The 19,159-nt window shown below is 43.3% G+C and overlaps 1 protein-coding gene across 3 annotated transcripts; it reads left to right on the top strand.

Annotated features, from left to right (window-relative positions):
• Window positions 1–2,811: 2,811 nt before the first annotated feature.
• On the top strand, window positions 2,812–18,881 carry LOC118943884 (histone-lysine N-methyltransferase SETD1A-like). Of its 3 annotated transcripts, XR_005039209.1 has the most exons (6): window positions 2,812–3,159; window positions 3,907–4,867; window positions 5,102–5,237; window positions 8,889–8,984; window positions 18,281–18,440; window positions 18,571–18,881. XR_005039209.1 is itself a non-coding variant. In XM_036960538.1 (5 exons), exons 1-5 carry the CDS (start codon window positions 2,889–2,891, stop codon window positions 18,577–18,579), a joined length of 1,473 nt encoding a protein of 490 aa, XP_036816433.1. In that variant the 5' UTR covers window positions 2,812–2,888; the 3' UTR covers window positions 18,580–18,652. The 3 variants fall into 3 exon arrangements, 1 of the variants encoding a protein (XP_036816433.1); XM_036960538.1 differs by lacking the exon at window positions 18,281–18,440 and having other exon boundaries at window positions 18,571–18,652; XR_005039210.1 differs by lacking the exons at window positions 5,102–5,237; window positions 18,571–18,881 and having other exon boundaries at window positions 18,281–18,293.
• Window positions 18,882–19,159: the final 278 nt, after the last annotated feature.

Below are 19,159 nucleotides of genomic sequence, written 5' to 3'. Positions count from 1 at the left end.
GACTGAGCCAGGCCATTTTGCCACAACATTGCTGATCACACAGTCAGCATTGCAGACCATCTGAAATCATAAGATGAGGAATATTACACCAATCAATGCACATCACTGGCAATGCAGAGTGTTCGTCAATGGACAATATCAAAAAGTTATGTTCACCTGAACATTAATGCTGTGAAAGGATTTCCTATTCACAAAATCGGCCTCATGGGCACCTGAGGGGGCTTTTATCCTTATGTGTGTGCAGTCCACTGCACCAATGACATTGGGGAAACCTGTCACACAAAGTAATGAGTATCCTACTATGTGTTAACAGTTGTCCTGTAATTTGTAGATCCTCTTACCTGCAATCCTATAGAACTCCTCTTTGATGTCACAGAGTCTTCTGTGGCCAGGGAAGGAGATGAAGACATCTGCTAATGCTTTGATAGCCAGACACACACTCCTTATTGTGCGGCAAATTGTGGCCTTGTTCAGCTGTTCTGCATCCCCCACTGAGTACAGGAAGGCTCCACTAGCAAAAAAGCGCAAGGCCACACAAACCATTTGCTCCACACTCAGTGCATGGCTCCGTGCAGTGCGGTGCTTAATCCTGGGACCCAGTAGTCTGCATAGATACCTGATGCCATCTGCAGAAAACCTGTATCTTTCATATAGATGGTCATCAGGGAAGGCCAGTGGGTCCAACCGGTCCCTGAAGACCCTTTCTCACCTGAAGGCTCTCCTCAGCACAAGTGCTTCTTCATCCACCACATCTCGCACGAATGGGCATGCCATTGTCAGAGCAGAAAGGAACACACAATTTTGGGCCTTCATATAGGCTAGTGGCCACACCTGGTGCTGGGGGGGGTGGGCAAAAGAGGGCGATGCCTTATAACGATGACTTGGTTGTACTGATTGCTGGGAAAATAAAAAAAACCTTAGAAAGATGCCACCGTCCTGTGTGCTCACAATAAGAGCTCATATGTCATGGCTCACTTGACTTTACGAGAATATACCTAATTTTTATTTTGAGCTGTGTCATCTTCTTGGAGCTGGGGGAGGAAAGAAAAATAATGATTAATACATTTGTGTTACAGTTAGCATACAGTGTACATTGAAGGCATATCTCACCTCCCTCTCAAGTTTTTTTTATTTCAAGGTCCAGTTTCCTAATTGTCCTCTTTTTTATTTCGAACTCCAGTGCAAGATTTTCCATCTTTTTCTTCTTGTACTGAATGTCTATGTCTGCCAGTTCTATTTGGCACCGGAGGTGGTTGCCATACAACTTTCTGATAGCTTGTGAGCTCTGTGAACACAATACAATTAGCGCAGCTGGAATTTGGCAGGATGTGGTGTCCTTTTATTAATACGCACTATGTTGCCAGGCTGGTTTTCCCACTGTATAGCATCTGGGTCCTGTAAAAGAAATTAGATTTTTTGATTTTGATGAGGACTCCTCACCATTGTAGAGTAAATAGTACTTTCACAGTCTTAACATGATACCTCATGCCTTCTGGAATCCAGAGAGATGGTCTCCTCCTCATCATCGTCTCCATCATGTGCTGTTGCTGCTGCACTGGGGCCTTCACCCTATCACATTTAATCGGATTCATATTGAAGCTAGTAGACAAGACATGCCAGGCCTACAGTATGCCTTTGATGGAGTACTCACTGGATCAGCATCGTCTGGTGCTTGTGCTGGTGGCTCTAACAGGAACACAGTGCTGCCAGACACTGCAAGGCAATAGGTAAACCAAAGTCAGACAGTCCAAATTGATTCAATATGAATGTGGTTGTATCCCATGTAGAGATGGAAGGACATACCTTGAATGAAGCGGGTGGCATCTTGGGAGGAACCTATGCTCGTCTCTTTCCCCCCAGGGATCCCCTCTAAGACGGGCCTGCCTTTATTTAGCTCCAAGGCCATGTCCTCTGCTGGGGTAAGGTCAGCCTTTGGTGACCCACCACCCGTGCCTTGTCTGTGGGTATTCTTTTTCACTGCTAAAACAGTACAGACAATGTGTGAGCAGGCACCTTCTGGGTACAATATATGCTTGTGCTTTGTTAAATATTAGTCAGGGACCATACCATTCTGCAGAATGTTCTTGTATTTGATTTTGACCTGCTGCCATGTCCGTTTTGGCCCGTTCATGTTTAATCTACACACACACACACACACACACACACACACACACACACTTAATGGAGTCACACTGCAAAAAATTACTTGGTATTTTTGTCTTGTTTTCAGTAAAAATATCAAAAATTTTATCATAGCTTTATACAGTGTGATGGAGTTACTTTACACAATTTCACTCATATCTGCAGTGCATTTCAATAAAAAAAATTAACCGTTTCATAATTACAGTACAACTGCATTTTTGGAGATGTGAATTAAATATTTGAATTGTAATTGTGATGTTTCAGCGGAGCGGTGAGTGTGTAATTGTGCACTACTTACGCATTCAGGCGGTCTGCAATACTTTGCCACGCTTTTTCTCTTTGCTTTATCACTGTGGCGGTGTTGCCTTTCTTTTTAATTATATCTTTTACCTCCTCGTATGCCTCCATGAGGATTTGTGCTTCCGACGGGGAAAAGTACGCGGCTCTAGTTGCCATGGTAAATCAGTTAATCTGTGATCTGTGGCGGGGTCTATTTGAGTGAGCCGTGAGCGCGCACCTATCCAGGATTGGTTTCACCTGGTTTAATGAATCCGTGTCTGCTCATCCTGGCTTGGTCTTTGTGCAACCAATTAAGCCTGGACGCACATGTTTTGGCTTCATTGAGCTCAGCTGAGCCATTTATCCCGGATGTCTTAATTCTACTTTTGTGCAACAGGCCCCTGGAGGTCGAGCCTATCGTGTTGTTGACAAAAAAACGTAACAAATATCGTTTTTTACTGGGCAAAATGGGTCAGTCGTTGCCGACCCCGGACTGCGAGCCCTCGGTGTGTCCTTTGTGCCACGGTATATGTCGGAATCCGACTGCGCTGAGATGCAAACATATTTTCTGCTACTGCTGTATACAGGAGTTATGGAGTGGTTCGCCCACCGGTCCATACTACTGCCCCGAGTGCAAGGAGGAGTACAAGACATTACCGGTGGGGTTCAAGAGAGACACTACCGCAAGTCCGTGGCGACATGAAGCGCCTGCACATACACGCACCAGCTCAGCCACAGGTAACTTCCCGAATTCACCAGACACTTCTGCCCATGCGCAATTAGGCTGGGGACAACGATACAGGGGTTTATTCATTACGCCGAGTCTGTTACAAAACGTTTTGCAACACAAACCGTTTATTTCAAACGGAAAACCTTTTGCAACGAAAACGAGAATTTAATATTGGACCAATTCTGATAGGTCCCTCCACGCTTCATTCCGTTTGCTGTTTGGTTCATAAACGGTCAACGGTTTCCCGTTCCAAGACGTAATAAATACACCCCAGGTTCGCTGACTAGTCATGGGAACGAACATTTCCAAAGTTAGGCTACTGCTGGGGAAGATGTACCTGTGTTATGGTACTAGGCCTACAGTTTAAAACAATAACACATCGTTAACACATTGTTTTAATATGGTGGTGATGACTTGGCTATGATAGAAACATTAACAACAATATTACGCTATATTGACTGACGCACACGAGTAACGACACAGGTCTACTGAAGTCCATTGACTTGCCTTAAAATCAATCGACCTTATTCTATCTTAAAATAATATGATATTTATGATATTTCCCATCATTTTGTATTTCTGCATCATTGGGAAGGGCTTGTAAAGCAAGCATTTCGCTTAAAGTCTACACCTGTTGTATTCTGTGCTGTGACAAATACAATTAGATTTAGCTAGGTTTGTGTCCTTTTGATGTAACCTAAGTAGGCCTAATCACTACTAATTTATTTGTGTTATGTATGTTGTGTTGGGTATAGAAGGCAGAGCCAATGAAGAGGATGTCATTGAGATAAATTCAGCGGGCTGGACCCTTGGGAAGAGAGCCTCCATCTCTCAATCCAAGCGTCTGTTAGGGAAGAGACCAGCCAGTTCTCCTGTCCCAGGAGGCCATCTTCACGACAACAAGAGACAAGCGATTGGCAGCTCCTCTTCCTCCCACTCCAGGGGACGGTCTGGTGACCGTAAGAGACCCGCCACATCCTCTTCCTCCTCTTCAGCCAATCAGAACACGTCGTCTGACGTCGAGTTGTCCAGTGAGGAGGAGGTGCCAGCAGCACCATTCTCCTTAGCAACCAAACCGCCTAGTACTGCGTCCGTCGCCGTCAGAGGTCCGGACCTGACACGTGATAGGTCTAGGTCCCCTAGGAGAGACCCACCCATTGAGCTGGACGAACCCCCTGCTGCAACAGAACCTCTTACAAGAGAACCACTGAATGACCCTAGAAAATCACCTGAAGCAGCAGCAGGTCACATGACCAACACATCGCCAAGAAGAATCACCACCGTTGAGCTGGACCCACCTCCACCCCCTGCAAGAGATCCGTACACACCCGCCAAGAATCCTGCTGAAACGACCATAACAACCCATTTACGTTTAGTCACCCCTACGAAGGAGAAGCCTGTTGAAGCTGAGCGGGAGCCTCTTCCAGAGATCTCCAACAGATCTGGTCCAATCGGCACCTCCACCTCTCCTACCCGTGCTGCCAACAACCTGTCCCCTGGACGTACCAACCTGTCCCCCAGCCTGGCTCGTCAAACCTCTAGGGAGACCTTCCTACCCTGCCACTATTGCCCCAGCCAGGGCTCTCTCCCTGCGGTGAAGACCTGCCTGGTGTGTGGAGCCTCCATGTGCTCCGACCACCTCCGGCCTCACCTGGAGTCCCCTGTCTTCCAGAGCCACACCCTGGTACCCCCTGTGGAGGACACCTCACCCTGGAGGTAAAGTTTCACTCTTATTTTGGGGAGAATCTCAATTGAATTTCCTTTTCTGAGCTGCACAAAGTTAAATTCCTAACAACTTTGGACGGTATTTGCAGTAAAGTCTTGAATTCCTGTAAATACTTTGTGTTTCAACGTTTCATTTAAAGTTGACGATTGTTTTATTTAATTTATTATATGACAAATCATTAAACAACTGGCAGCAAGCTGAAGTATAACTTACATGGTCATCAGGTGCCCGGAACACCAGGAGATGAACCGGATCTACTGCCGTCAGTGTAGTGTGTGTGTCTGTACCGTGTGTACCGTGATCGGGTCGCACCGGGACCACGCTTGCGTCAGCATCAGAGAGGCCGAGAGGGAGCTGAGGGTGAGAAACAGAGGAGTGTTTACCAAACACACATACCAACACACCACAAAAATACCTTTTTATTTATTTTTATTTTATTTTACCTTTATTTAACCAGGTAGGCAAGTTGAGAACAAGTTCTCATTTACAATTGCGACCTGGCCAAGATAAAGCAAAGCAGTTCGACAGATACAACAACACAGAGTTACACATGGAGTAAAACAAACATACAGTCAATAATAAAGTATAAACAAGTCTATATACAATGTGAGCAAATGAGGTGAGAAGGGAGGTAAAGGCAAAAAAAAAAGGCCTTGGTGGCAAAGTAAATACAATATAGCAAGTAAAACACTGGAATGGTAGTTTTGCAATGGAAGAATGTGCAAAGTAGAAATAAAAATAATGGGGTGCAAAGGAGCAAAATAAATAAATAAATTAAATACAGTTTGGAAAGAGGTAGTTGATAGGGCTAAATTATAGGTGGGCTATGTACAGGTGCAGTAATCTGTGAGCTGCTCTGACAGTTGGTGCTTAAAGCTAGTGAGGGAGATAAGTGTTTCCAGTTTCAGAGATTTTTGTAGTTCGTTCCAGTCATTGGCAGCAGAGAACTGGAAAGAGAGACGGCCAAAGAAAGAATTGGTTTTGGGGGTGACCAGAGAGATATACCTGCTGGAGCGTGTGCTACAGGTGGGAGATGCTATGGTGACCAGCGAGCTGAGATAAGGGGGGACTTTACCTAGCAGGGTCTTGTAGATGACATGGAGCCAGTGGGTTTGGCGACGAGTATGAAGCGAGGGCCAGCCAACGAGAGCGTACAGGTCGCAATGGTGGGTAGTATATGGGGCTTTGGTGACAAAACGGATTGCACTGTGATAGACTGCATCCAATTTGTTGAGTAGGGTATTGGATGCTATTTTGTAAATTACATCGCCAAAGTCGAGGATTGGTAGGATGGTCAGTTTTACAAGGGTATGTTTGGCAGCATGAGTGAAGGATGCTTTGTTGCGAAATAGGAAGCCAATTCTAGATTTAACTTTGGATTGGAGATGTTTGATATGGGTCTGGAAGGAGAGTTTACAGTCTAACCAGACACCTAAGTATTTGTAGTTGTCCACGTATTCTAAGTCAGAGCCGTCCAGAGTAGTGATGTTGGACAGGCGGGTAGGTGCAGGTAGCGATCGGTTGAAGAGCATGCATTTAGTTTTACTTGTATTTAAGAGCAATTGGAGGCCACGGAAGGAGAGTTGTATGGCATTGAAGCTTGCCTGGAGGGTTGTTAACACAGTGTCCAAAGAAGGGCCGGAAGTATACAGAATGGTGTCGTCTGCGTAGAGGTGGATCAGAGACTCACCAGCAGCAAGAGCGACCTCATTGATGTATACAGAGAAGAGTCGGTCCAAGAATTGAACCCTGTGGCACCCCCATAGAGACTGCCAGAGGTCCGGACAACAGACCCTCAGATTTGACACACTGAACTCTATCAGAGAAGTAGTTGGTGAACCAGGCGAGGCAATCATTTGAGAAACCAAGGCTGTTGAGTCTGCCGATGAGGATGTGGTGATTGACAGAGTCGAAAGCCTTGGCCAGATCAATGAATACGGCTGCACAGTAATGTTTCTTATCGATGGCGGTTAAGATATCGTTTAGGACCTTGAGCGTGGCTGAGGTGCACCCATGACCAGCTCTGAAACCAGATTGCATAGCAGAGAAGGTATGGTGAGATTCAAAATGGTCGGTAATCTGTTTGTTGACTTGGCTTTCGAAGACCTTAGAAAGGCATGGTAGGATAGATATAGGTCTGTAGCAGTTTGGGTCAAGAGTGTCCCCCCCTTTGAAGAGGGGGATGACCGCAGCTGCTTTCCAATCTTTGGGAATCTCAGACGACACGAAAGAGAGGTTGAACAGGCTAGTAATAGGGGTGGCAACAATTTCGGCAGATAATTTTAGAAAGAAAGGGTCCAGATTGTCTAGCCCGGCTGATTTGTAGGGGTCCAGATTTTGCAGCTCTTTCAGAACATCAGCTGAATGGATTTGGGAGAAGGAGAAATGGGGAAGGCTTGGGCGAGTTGCTGTTGGGGGTGCAGTGCTGTTGACAGGGGTAGGAGTAGCCAGGTGGAAAGCATGGCCAGCAGTAGAAAAATGCTTATTGAAATTTTCAATTATGGTGGATTTATCAGTGGTGACAGTGTTTCCTATCTTCAGTGCAGTGGGCAGCTGTGAGGAGGTGTTCTTATTCTCCATGGACTTTACAGTGTCCCAGAACTTTTTTGAGTTAGTGTTGCAAAAAGCAAATTTCTGCTTGAAAAAGCTAGCCTTGGCTTTTCTAACTGCCTGTGTATAATGGTTTCTAGCTTCCCTGAACAGCTGCATATCACGGGGGCTGTTCGATGCTAATGCAGAACGCCATAGGACATTTTTGTGTTGATTAAGGGCAGTCAGGTCTGGGGAGAACCAAGGGCTATATCTGTTCCTGGTTCTAAATTTCTTGAATGGGGCATGTTTATTTAAGATGGTTAGGAAGGCATTTTTAAAAAATATCCAGGCATCCTCTACTGACGGGATGAGGTCAATATCCTTCCAGGATACCCCGGCCAGGTCGATTAGAAAGGCCTGCTCGCTGAAGTGTTTCGGGGAGCGTTTTACAGTGATGAGAGGAGGTCGTTTGACCGCTGACCCATTACGGATGCAGGCAATGAGGCAGTGATCGCTGAGATCTTGGTTGAAGACAGCAGAGGTGTATTTAGAGGGGAAGTTGGTTAGGATGATATCTATGAGGGTGCCCGTGTTTAAGGCTTTGGGGAGGTACCTGGTAGGTTCATTGATAATTTGTGTGAGATTGAGGGCATCAAGTTTAGATTGTAGGATGGCTGGGGTGTTAAGCATGTTCCAGTTTAGGTCGCCTAGCAGCACGAGCTCTGAAGATAGATGGGGGGCAATCAGTTCACATATGGTGTCCAGAGCACAGCTGGGGGCAGAGGGTGGTCTATAGCAGGCAGCAACGGTGAGAGACTTGTTTTTAGAGAGGTGGATTTTTAAAAGTAGAAGTTCAAATTGTTTGGGTACAGACCTGGATAATAGGACAGAACTCTGCAGGCTATCTTTGCAGTAGATTGCAACACCGCCCCCTTTGGCAGTTCTATCTTGTCTGAAAATGTTGTAGTTTGGAATTAAAATGTCTGAATTTTTGGTGGTCTTCCTAAGCCAGGATTCAGACACAGCTAGAACATCCGGGTTGGCAGAGTGTGCTAAAGCAGTGAATAGAACAAACTTAGGGAGGAGGCTTCTAATGTTAACATGCATGAAACCAAGGCTATTACGGTTACAGAAGTCGTCAAAAGAGAGCGCCTGGGGAATAGGAGTGGAGCTAGGCACTGCAGGGCCTGGATTCACCTCTACATCGCCAGAGGAACATAGGAGGAGTAGAATAAGGGTGCGACTAAAAGCAATAAGAATTGGTCGTCTAGAACGTCTGGAACAGAGAGTAAAAGGAGGTTTCTGGGGGCGATACCTGATCACATCCCAGCTGTATGAGCCGTAGTATTAATGTTGTCTAAGGATCGTTAGTGGTGAATAAACATATCACACGCGTTATAGTATAAATACGTGTTCCAGAGAGCTAAAGCATGTTTTCTATTGACGGCAGGATGACGGCACTGTGTTTTTGTCTTGCAGGGGAACCTGAAACAGGAGATGAAGAAGATGCAGGGAGCGGAACAGTCTTTAATCAGCAGAGTGACTGAGATGACAGAGAAGAAACAGAGATTCCAGGTAAGAAGGACAGGACCTCAGTTGGACCAGGTATTTTTTTTTTTAGGTTTGACCTGACGCAAAAGCCTAATAATGTACACACCCTGTATCCCTCTAAATCAAATGTTACAGTTCACCTTACAGTGAAATGCTGAATACAACAGGTGTAGTAGACCTTACAGTGAAATGCTGAATACAACAGGTGTAGTAGACCTTACAGTGTAATGCTGAATACAACAGGTGTAGTAGACCTTACAGTGAAATGCTGAATACAACAGGTGTAGTAGACCTCACAGTGAAATGCTGAATACAACAGGTGTAGTAGACCTTACAGTGAAATGCTGAATACAACAGGTGTAGTAGACCTTAGTGAAATGCTGAATACAACAGGTGTAGTAGACCTTACAGTGAAATGCTGAATACAACAGGTGTAGTAGACCTTACAGTGAAATGCTGAATACAACAGGTGTAGTAGACCTACAGTGAAATGCTGAATACAACAGGTGTAGTAGACCTCACAGTGAAATGCTGAATACAACAGGTGTAGTAGACCTTACAGTAAAATGCTGAATACAACAGGTGTAGTAGACCTCACAGTGAAATGCTGAATACAACAGGTGTAGTAGACCTCACAGTGAAATGCTGAATACAACAGGTGTAGTAGACCTCACAGTGAAATGCTGAATACAACAGGTGTAGTAGACCTCACAGTGAAATGCTGAATACAACAGGTGTAGTAGACCTTACAGTGAAATGCTGAATACAACAGGTGTAGTAGACCTTACAGTTAAATGCTGAATACAACAGGTGTAGTAGACCTGACAGTGAAATGCTGAATACAACAGGTGTAGTAGACCTCACAGTGAAATGCTGAATACAACAGGTGTAGTAGACCTGACAGTGTAATGCTGAATACAACAGGTGTAGTAGACCTGACAGTTAAATGCTGAATACAACAGGTGTAGTAGACCTCACAGTGAAATGCTGAATACAACAGGTGTAGTAGACTTTACAGTGAAATGCTGAATACAACAGGTGTAGTAGACCTTACAGTTAAATGCTGAATACAACAGGTGTAGTAGACCTCACAGTGAAATGCTGAATACAACAGGTGTAGGTAGACCTTACAGTTAAATGCTGAATACAACAGGTGTAGTAGACCTCACAGTGAAATGCTGAATACAACAGGTGTAGGTAGACCTCACAGTGAAATGCTGAATACAACAGGTGTAGTAGACCTCACAGTGAAATGCTGAATACATCAGGTGTAGTAGACCTCACAGTGAAATGCTGAATACAACAGGTGTAGTAGACCTCACAGTGAAATGCTGAATACAACAGGTGTAGTAGACCTCACAGTGAAATGCTGAATACAACAGGTGTAGTAGACCTCACAGTGAAATGCTGAATACAACAGGTGTAGTAGACCTTACAGTGAAATGCTGAATACAACAGGTGTAGTAGACCTCACAGTGAAATGCTGAATACAACAGGTGTAGTAGACCTCACAGTGAAATGCTGAATACAACAGGTGTAGTAGACCTCACAGTGAAATGCTGAATACAACAGGTGTAGTAGACCTCACAGTGAAATGCTGAATACAACAGGTGTAGGTAGACCTTACAGTGAAATGCTGAATACAACAGGTGTAGTAGACCTTACAGTGAAATGCTGAATACAACAGGTGTAGTAGACCTTACAGTGAAATGCTGAATACATCAGGTGTAGTAGACCTCACAGTGAAATGATGAATACAACAGGTGTAGTAGACCTTACAGTGAAATGCTGAATACAACAGGTAGACCTCACAGTGAAATGCTGAATACAACAGGTGTAGTAGACCTCACAGTGAAATGCTGAATACAACAGGTGTAGTAGACCTCACAGTGAAATGCTGAATACAACAGGTGTAGTAGACCTTACAGTGAAATGCTGAATACAACAGGTGTAGTAGACCTCACAGTGAAATGCTGAATACAACAGGTGTAGGTAGACCTTACAGTGTAATGCTGAATACAACAGGTGTAGTAGACCTTACAGTGAAATGCTGAATACAACAGGTGTAGTAGACCTCACAGTGAAATGCTGAATACAACAGGTGTAGTAGACCTTACAGTGAAATGCTGAATACAACAGGTGTAGTAGACCTCACAGTGAAATGCTGAATACAACAGGTGTAGTAGACCTTACAGTGAAATGCTGAATACAACAGGTGCAGTAGACCTCACAGTGAAATGCTGAATACAACAGGTGTAGTAGACCTTACAGTGAAATGCTGAATACAACAGGTGTAGTAGACCTCACAGTGAAATGCTGAATACAACAGGTGTAGTAGACCTCACAGTGAAATGCTGAATACAACAGGTGTAGTAGACCTTACAGTGAAATGCTGAATACAACAGGTGTAGGTAGACCTACAGTGACATGCTGAATACAACAGGTGTAGTAGACCTCACAGTGAAATGCTGAATACAACAGGTGTAGTAGACCTCACAGTGAAATGCTGAATACAACAGGTGTAGTAGACCTTAAAGTGAAATGCTGAATACATCAGGTGTAGTAGACCTTACAGTGAAATGCTGAATACAACAGGTGTAGTAGACCTCACAGTGAAATGCTGAATACAACAGGTGTAGGTAGACCTCACAGTGAAATGCTGAATACAACAGGTGTAGTAGACCTCACAGTGAAATGCTGAATACATCAGGTGTAGTAGACCTCACAGTGAAATGCTGAATACAACAGGTGTAGTAGACCTCACAGTGAAATGCTGAATACAACAGGTGTAGTAGACCTCACAGTGAAATGCTGAATACAACAGGTGTAGGTAGACCTTACAGTGAAATGCTGAATACAACAGGTGTAGTAGACCTTACAGTGAAATGCTGAATACAACAGGTGTAGTAGACCTTACAGTGAAATGCTGAATACATCAGGTGTAGTAGACCTCACAGTGAAATGATGAATACAACAGGTGTAGTAGACCTTACAGTGAAATGCTGAATACAACAGGTAGACCTCACAGTGAAATGCTGAATACAACAGGTGTAGTAGACCTCACAGTGAAATGCTGAATACAACAGGTGTAGTAGACCTCACAGTGAAATGCTGAATACAACAGGTGTAGTAGACCTTACAGTGAAATGCTGAATACAACAGGTGTAGTAGACCTCACAGTGAAATTCTGAATACAACAGGTGTAGGTAGACCTTACAGTGTAATGCTGAATACAACAGGTGTAGTAGACCTTACAGTGAAATGCTGAATACAACAGGTGTAGTTGACCTCACAGTGAAATGCTGAATACAACAGGTGTAGTAGACCTTACAGTGAAATGCTGAATACAACAGGTGTAGTAGACCTCACAGTGAAATGCTGAATACAACAGGTGTAGTAGACCTTACAGTGAAATGCTGAATACAACAGGTGCAGTAGACCTCACAGTGAAATGCTGAATACAACAGGTGTAGTAGACCTTACAGTGAAATGCTGAATACAACAGGTGTAGTAGACCTCACAGTGAAATGCTGAATACAACAGGTGTAGTAGACCTCACAGTGAAATGCTGAATACAACAGGTGTAGTAGACCTTACAGTGAAATGCTGAATACAACAGGTGTAGGTAGACCTACAGTGACATGCTGAATACAACAGGTGTAGTAGACCTCACAGTGAAATGCTGAATACAACAGGTGTAGTAGACCTCACAGTGAAATGCTGAATACAACAGGTGTAGTAGACCTTACAGTGAAATGCTGAATACATCAGGTGTAGTAGACCTTACAGTGAAATGCTGAATACAACAGGTGTAGTAGACCTCACAGTGAAATGCTGAATACAACAGGTGTAGTAGACCTTACAGTGAAATGCTGAATACAACAGGTGTAGTAGACCTCACAGTGAAATGCTGAATACAACAGGTGTAGTAGACCTCACAGTGAAATGCTGAATACAACAGGTGTAGTAGACCTTACAGTGAAATGCTGAATACAACAGGTGTAGTAGACCTCACAGTGAAATGCTGAATACAACAGGTGTAGTAGACCTCACAGTGAAATGCTGAATACAACAGGTGTAGTAGACCTTACAGTGAAATGCTGAATACAACAGGTGTAGTAGACCTCACAGTGAAATGCTGAATACAACAGGTGTAGGTAGACCTTACAGTGTAATGCTGAATACAACAGGTGTAGTAGACCTTACAGTGAAATGCTGAATACAACAGGTGTAGTAGACCTCACAGTGAAATGCTGAATACAACAGGTGTAGTAGACCTTACAGTGAAATGCTGAATACAACAGGTGTAGTAGACCTCACAGTGAAATGCTGAATACAACAGGTGTAGTAGACCTCACAGTGAAATGCTGAATACAACAGGTGTAGTAGACCTTACAGTGAAATGCTGAATACAACAGGTGCAGTAGACCTCACAGTGAAATGCTGAATACAACAGGTGTAGTAGACCTTACAGTGAAATGCTGAATACAACAGGTGTAGTAGACCTCACAGTGAAATGCTGAATACAACAGGTGTAGTAGACCTCACAGTGAAATGCTGAATACAACAGGTGTAGTAGACCTTACAGTGAAATGCTGAATACAACAGGTGTAGTAGACCTTACAGTGAAATGCTGAATACAACAGGTGTAGTAGACCTCACAGTGAAATGCTGAATACAACAGGTGTAGGTAGACCTCACAGTGTAATGCTGAATACAACAGGTGTAGTAGACCTTACAGTGAAATGCTGAATACAACAGGTGTAGTAGACCTCACAGTGAAATGCTGAATACAACAGGTGTAGTAGACCTTACAGTGAAATGCTGAATACAACAGGTGTAGTAGACCTCACAGTGAAATGCTGAATACAACAGGTGTAGTAGACCTTACAGTGAAATGCTGAATACAACAGGTGTAGTAGACCTTACAGTGAAATGCTGAATACAACAGGTGTAGTAGACCTTACAGTGAAATGCTGAATACAACAGGTGTAGTAGACCTTACAGTGAAATGCTGAATACATCAGGTGTAGTAGACCTTACAGTGAAATGCTGAATACAACAGGTGTAGTAGACCTCACAGTGAAATGATGAATACAACAGGTGTAGTAGACCTCACAGTGAAATGCTGAATACAACAGGTGTAGTAGACCTCTACCAAGTCCTTTACCAACAATGCAGTTTTAAGAAAGTACCTACAAAAAGAGTATGAGATAACAATAACAAATAATTAAAGCGCAGCAGTAAATGACAACAGCAGGGCTATATACAGGGTATTACGGTACAGAGCCAATGTGGAGGTTATATACAGGGTATTACGGTACAGAGTCAATGTGGAGGCTATATACAGGGTATTACGGTACAGAGTCAATGTGGAGGCTATATACAGGGTATTACGGTACAGAGTCAATGTGGAGGCTATATACAGGGTATTACGGTACAGAGTCAATGTGGAGACTATATACAGGGTATTACGGTACAGAGCCAATGTGGAGGTTATATACAGGGTATTACGGTACAGAGTCAATGTGGAGGCTATATACAGGGTATTACGGTACAGAGTCAATGTGGAGGCTATATACAGGGTATTACGGTACAGAGTCAATGTGGAGGCTATATACAGGGTATTACGGTACAGAGTCAATGTGGAGGCTATATACAGGGTATTACGGTACAGAGTCAATGTGGAGGCTATATACAGGGTATTACGGTACAGAGTCAATGTGGAGGCTATATACAGGGTATTACGGTACAGAGTCAATGTGGAGGCTATATACAGGGTATTACGGTACAGAGTCAATGTGGAGGCTATATACAGGGTATTACAGTACAGAGTCAATGTGGAGGTTATATACCGGGTGTTACGGTACAGAGTCAATGTGGAGACAATATACAAGGTATTACGGTACAGAGCCAATGTGGAGACTATATACAGGGTGTTACGGTACAGAGTCAATGTGGAGGTTATATACAGGGTGTTACGGTACAGAGTCAATGTGGAGACTATATACAGGGTGTTACGGTACAGAGTCAATGTGGAGGTTATATACAGGGTGTTACGGTACAGAGTCAATGTGGAGACTATATACAGGGTGTTACGGTACAGAGTCAATGTGGAGGTTATATACAGGGTGTTACGGTACAGAGTCAATGTGAGGGGGCACCAGTGTCGAGATAATTGAGGTAATATATGGGAAGGCTCTTTCTGCATGAATACCCCCGTGCACAAAGCGAGGTCCATGCAGAAATGGTTAGTCAATCAGTGTGTTTAGAACTTGACTGCACAGAGACCTGACCTCAATCCCATCGAAAGCCTTCGGGATGAATTGGAATGCTGACTGCGGGCCTAATCGCCCAACATCAGTGCCCGACCTCACTAATGCTCTTGTGGCTGAATGGAATCAAGTCCCCCTGCAGCAATGCTTTTATAACAGCAATGTACCAACATCTAGTGGAAAGCCTTCCCAGAAGAGTGGAGGCTGTTATAACAGCAGTGTAGTAGACCTTACAGTGAAATGCTGAATACAACAGGTGTAGTAGACCTCACAGTGAAATGCTGAATACAACAGGTGTAGGTAGACCTTACAGTGTAATGCTGAATACAACAGGTGTAGTAGACCTTACAGTGAAATGCTGAATACAACAGGTGTAGTAGACCTCACAGTGAAATGCTGAATACAACAGGTGTAGTAGACCTTACAGTGAAATGCTGAATACAACAGGTGTAGTAGACCTCACAGTGAAATGCTGAATACAACAGGTGTAGTAGACCTCACAGTGAAATGCTGAATACAACAGGTGTAGTAGACCTTACAGTGAAATGCTGAATACAACAGGTGCAGTAGACCTCACAGTGAAATGCTGAATACAACAGGTGTAGTAGACCTTACAGTGAAATGCTGAATACAACAGGTGTAGTAGACCTCACAGTGAAATGCTGAATACAACAGGTGTAGTAGACCTCACAGTGAAATGCTGAATACAACAGGTGTAGTAGACCTTACAGTGAAATGCTGAATACAACAGGTAGACCTCACAGTGAAATGCTGAATACAACAGGTGTAGTAGACCTCACAGTGAAATGCTGAATACAACAGGTGTGGTAGACCTCACAGTGAAATGCTGAATACAACAGGTGTAGTAGACCTCACAGTGAAATGCTGAATACAACAGGTGTAGTAGACCTCACAGTGAAATGCTGAATACAACAGGTGTAGGTAGACCTCACAGTGTAATGCTGAATACAACAGGTGTAGTAGACCTTACAGTGAAATGCTGAATACAACAGGTGTAGTAGACCTCACAGTGAAATGCTGAATACAACAGGTGTAGTAGACCTTACAGTGAAATGCTGAATACAACAGGTGTAGTAGACCTCACAGTGAAATGCTGAATACAACAGGTGTAGTAGACCTTACAGTGAAATGCTGAATACAACAGGTGTAGTAGACCTTACAGTGAAATGCTGAATACAACAGGTGTAGTAGACCTTACAGTGAAATGCTGAATACAACAGGTGTAGTAGACCTTACAGTGAAATGCTGAATACATCAGGTGTAGTAGACCTTACAGTGAAATGCTGAATACAACAGGTGTAGTAGACCTCAGAGAAATGCTGAATACAACAGGTGTAGTAGACCTTACAGTGAAATGCTGAATACAACAGGTGTAGTAGACCTCACAGTGAAATGCTGAATACAACAGGTGTAGTAGACCTCTACCAAGTCCTTTACCAACAATGCAGTTTTAAGAAAGTACCTACAAAAAGAGTATGAGATAACAATAACAAATAATTAAAGCGCAGCAGTAAATGACAACAGCAGGGCTATATACAGGGTATTACGGTACAGAGCCAATGTGGAGGTTATATACAGGGTATTACGGTACAGAGTCAATGTGGAGGCTATATACAGGGTATTACGGTACAGAGTCAATGTGGAGGCTATATACAGGGTATTACGGTACAGAGTCAATGTGGAGGCTATATACAGGGTATTACGGTACAGAGTCAATGTGGAGACTATATACAGGGTATTACGGTACAGAGCCAATGTGGAGGTTATATACAGGGTATTACGGTACAGAGTCAATGTGGAGGCTATATACAGGGTATTACGGTACAGAGTCAATGTGGAGGCTATATACAGGGTATTACGGTACAGAGTCAATGTGGAGGCTATATACAGGGTATTACGGTACAGAGTCAATGTGGAGGCTATATACAGGGTATTACGGTACAGAGTCAATGTGGAGGCTATATACAGGGTATTACGGTACAGAGTCAATGTGGAGGCTATATACAGGGTATTACAGTACAGAGTCAATGTGGAGGTTATATACCGGGTGTTACGGTACAGAGTCAATGTGGAGACAATATACAAGGTATTACGGTACAGAGCCAATGTGGAGACTATATACAGGGTGTTACGGTACAGAGTCAATGTGGAGGTTATATACAGGGTGTTACGGTACAGAGTCAATGTGGAGACTATATACAGGGTGTTACGGTACAGAGTCAATGTGGAGGTTATATACAGGGTGTTACGGTACAGAGTCAATGTGGAGACTATATACAGGGTGTTACGGTACAGAGTCAATGTGGAGGTTATATACAGGGTGTTACGGTACAGAGTCAATGTGAGGGGGCACCAGTGTCGAGATAATTGAGGTAATATATGGGAAGGCTCTTTCTGCATGAATACCCCCGTGCACAAAGCGAGGTCCATGCAGAAATGGTTAGTCAATCAGTGTGTTTAGAACTTGACTGCACAGAGACCTGACCTAAATCCCATCGAAAGCCTTCGGGATGAATTGGAATGCTGACTGCGGGCCTAATCGCCCAACATCAGTGCCCGACCTCACTAATGCTCTTGTGGCTGAATGGAATCAAGTCCCCCTGCAGCAATGCTTTTATAACAGCAATGTACCAACATCTAGTGGAAAGCCTTCCCAGAAGAGTGGAGGCTGTTATAGCAGCAATGTACCAACATCTAGTGGAAAGCCTTCCCAGAAGAATGGAGGCTGTTATAGCAGCAAAAGGGGGACCAACTACATATTAATGCCCATGATTTTGGAATGAGATGTTCAACAAGCAGGTGTCCACATACTTTTGGTCATGTAGTGTATGTTGAATGATAAATATTTAAGGCTGACAGTCTACACGTATTACAGATTCATAGAAAGCTTTACAGAGAATCTGCCATTTATATTGCAAAATGTCTGGTTTAAGCATCAAGAGTTTTAGACATTGTCAACACCAGTTGCCTGTGGAAAGCTTCATATCATTGGTGCTCAAATCATTTTTTTCCTTCTCAAATCAGGTGTCGTCAACAATGTAAAAGGAATTGATGCCATAAGCCCGTCTTCTAAAGATGAGTTCACAGAGTTTGAAAAGTTGTTAAGACAAGATATCACCTTTTGAGACTTCAATACACTATTCCGGCTTCCTAGAGTCCTTGTTTCGAGACCTCTGTCTCTCATGTAAGTATTGATTTAATAATATACCGTTTGAAAAGTAACCGATGTTATTGGTCATGCATCTCAACGGTCAGTGGGGCTGTTCCTGTATTATATGAAATACTGTTTTAACTGTGCATCTCTTATGTTACAGTGGAGGTAGAGGACTTGAAGAAAGTCAGCAACTCCCACAGTCTTACTAAGTGAAAAACAGAAACAAGAAAAGGTTAGTGGGTTTTTTATTATTTTCTTTTTCAAAATGACAGACAAAAGTTTTTTTTTTAAATCAGTGACAAAACTGACATGCTTTATTTACAAATAAACCAAAAGCAAGCTTTTAAAATGGTTACATACAGAGACATTTATCACCAGTATCCATGGTCTACTTAGACCGGTATTCAGTCCGGGTCATGTTCATTAGGCATCAAACGGAAGAAAACAGACTGAGGCGTGCCCTAATGGACATGATGATAAAATGACACAAACTCGATTCTGAAAAGAAGTGTTGAATGGTTTGACGAGGAACGTCTGATTTCAACAGGGTTGTTTCTCCTCGTTAGAAATTCCTTCAACGATTCCTCGAAACTGACTGACCAATAAGACTGTGTTCTGGATACCAAAATGTTTCACCTCCCATAATGAGATGCGAAAACCCAGCATCAAACTTGTTTTTTTTCCCCAATCCTAGAATGAATTTAATTTGATCTTTTAAAAGAAATGATCTCTCAAACAAAATGTAATTG

Source organism: Oncorhynchus mykiss, chromosome 2, assembly GCF_013265735.2.
Source record: "Oncorhynchus mykiss isolate Arlee chromosome 2, USDA_OmykA_1.1, whole genome shotgun sequence".
Taxonomy (NCBI): domain Eukaryota; kingdom Metazoa; phylum Chordata; class Actinopteri; order Salmoniformes; family Salmonidae; genus Oncorhynchus; species Oncorhynchus mykiss.
This window is presented reverse-complemented; position numbering and strand designations above follow the sequence as displayed.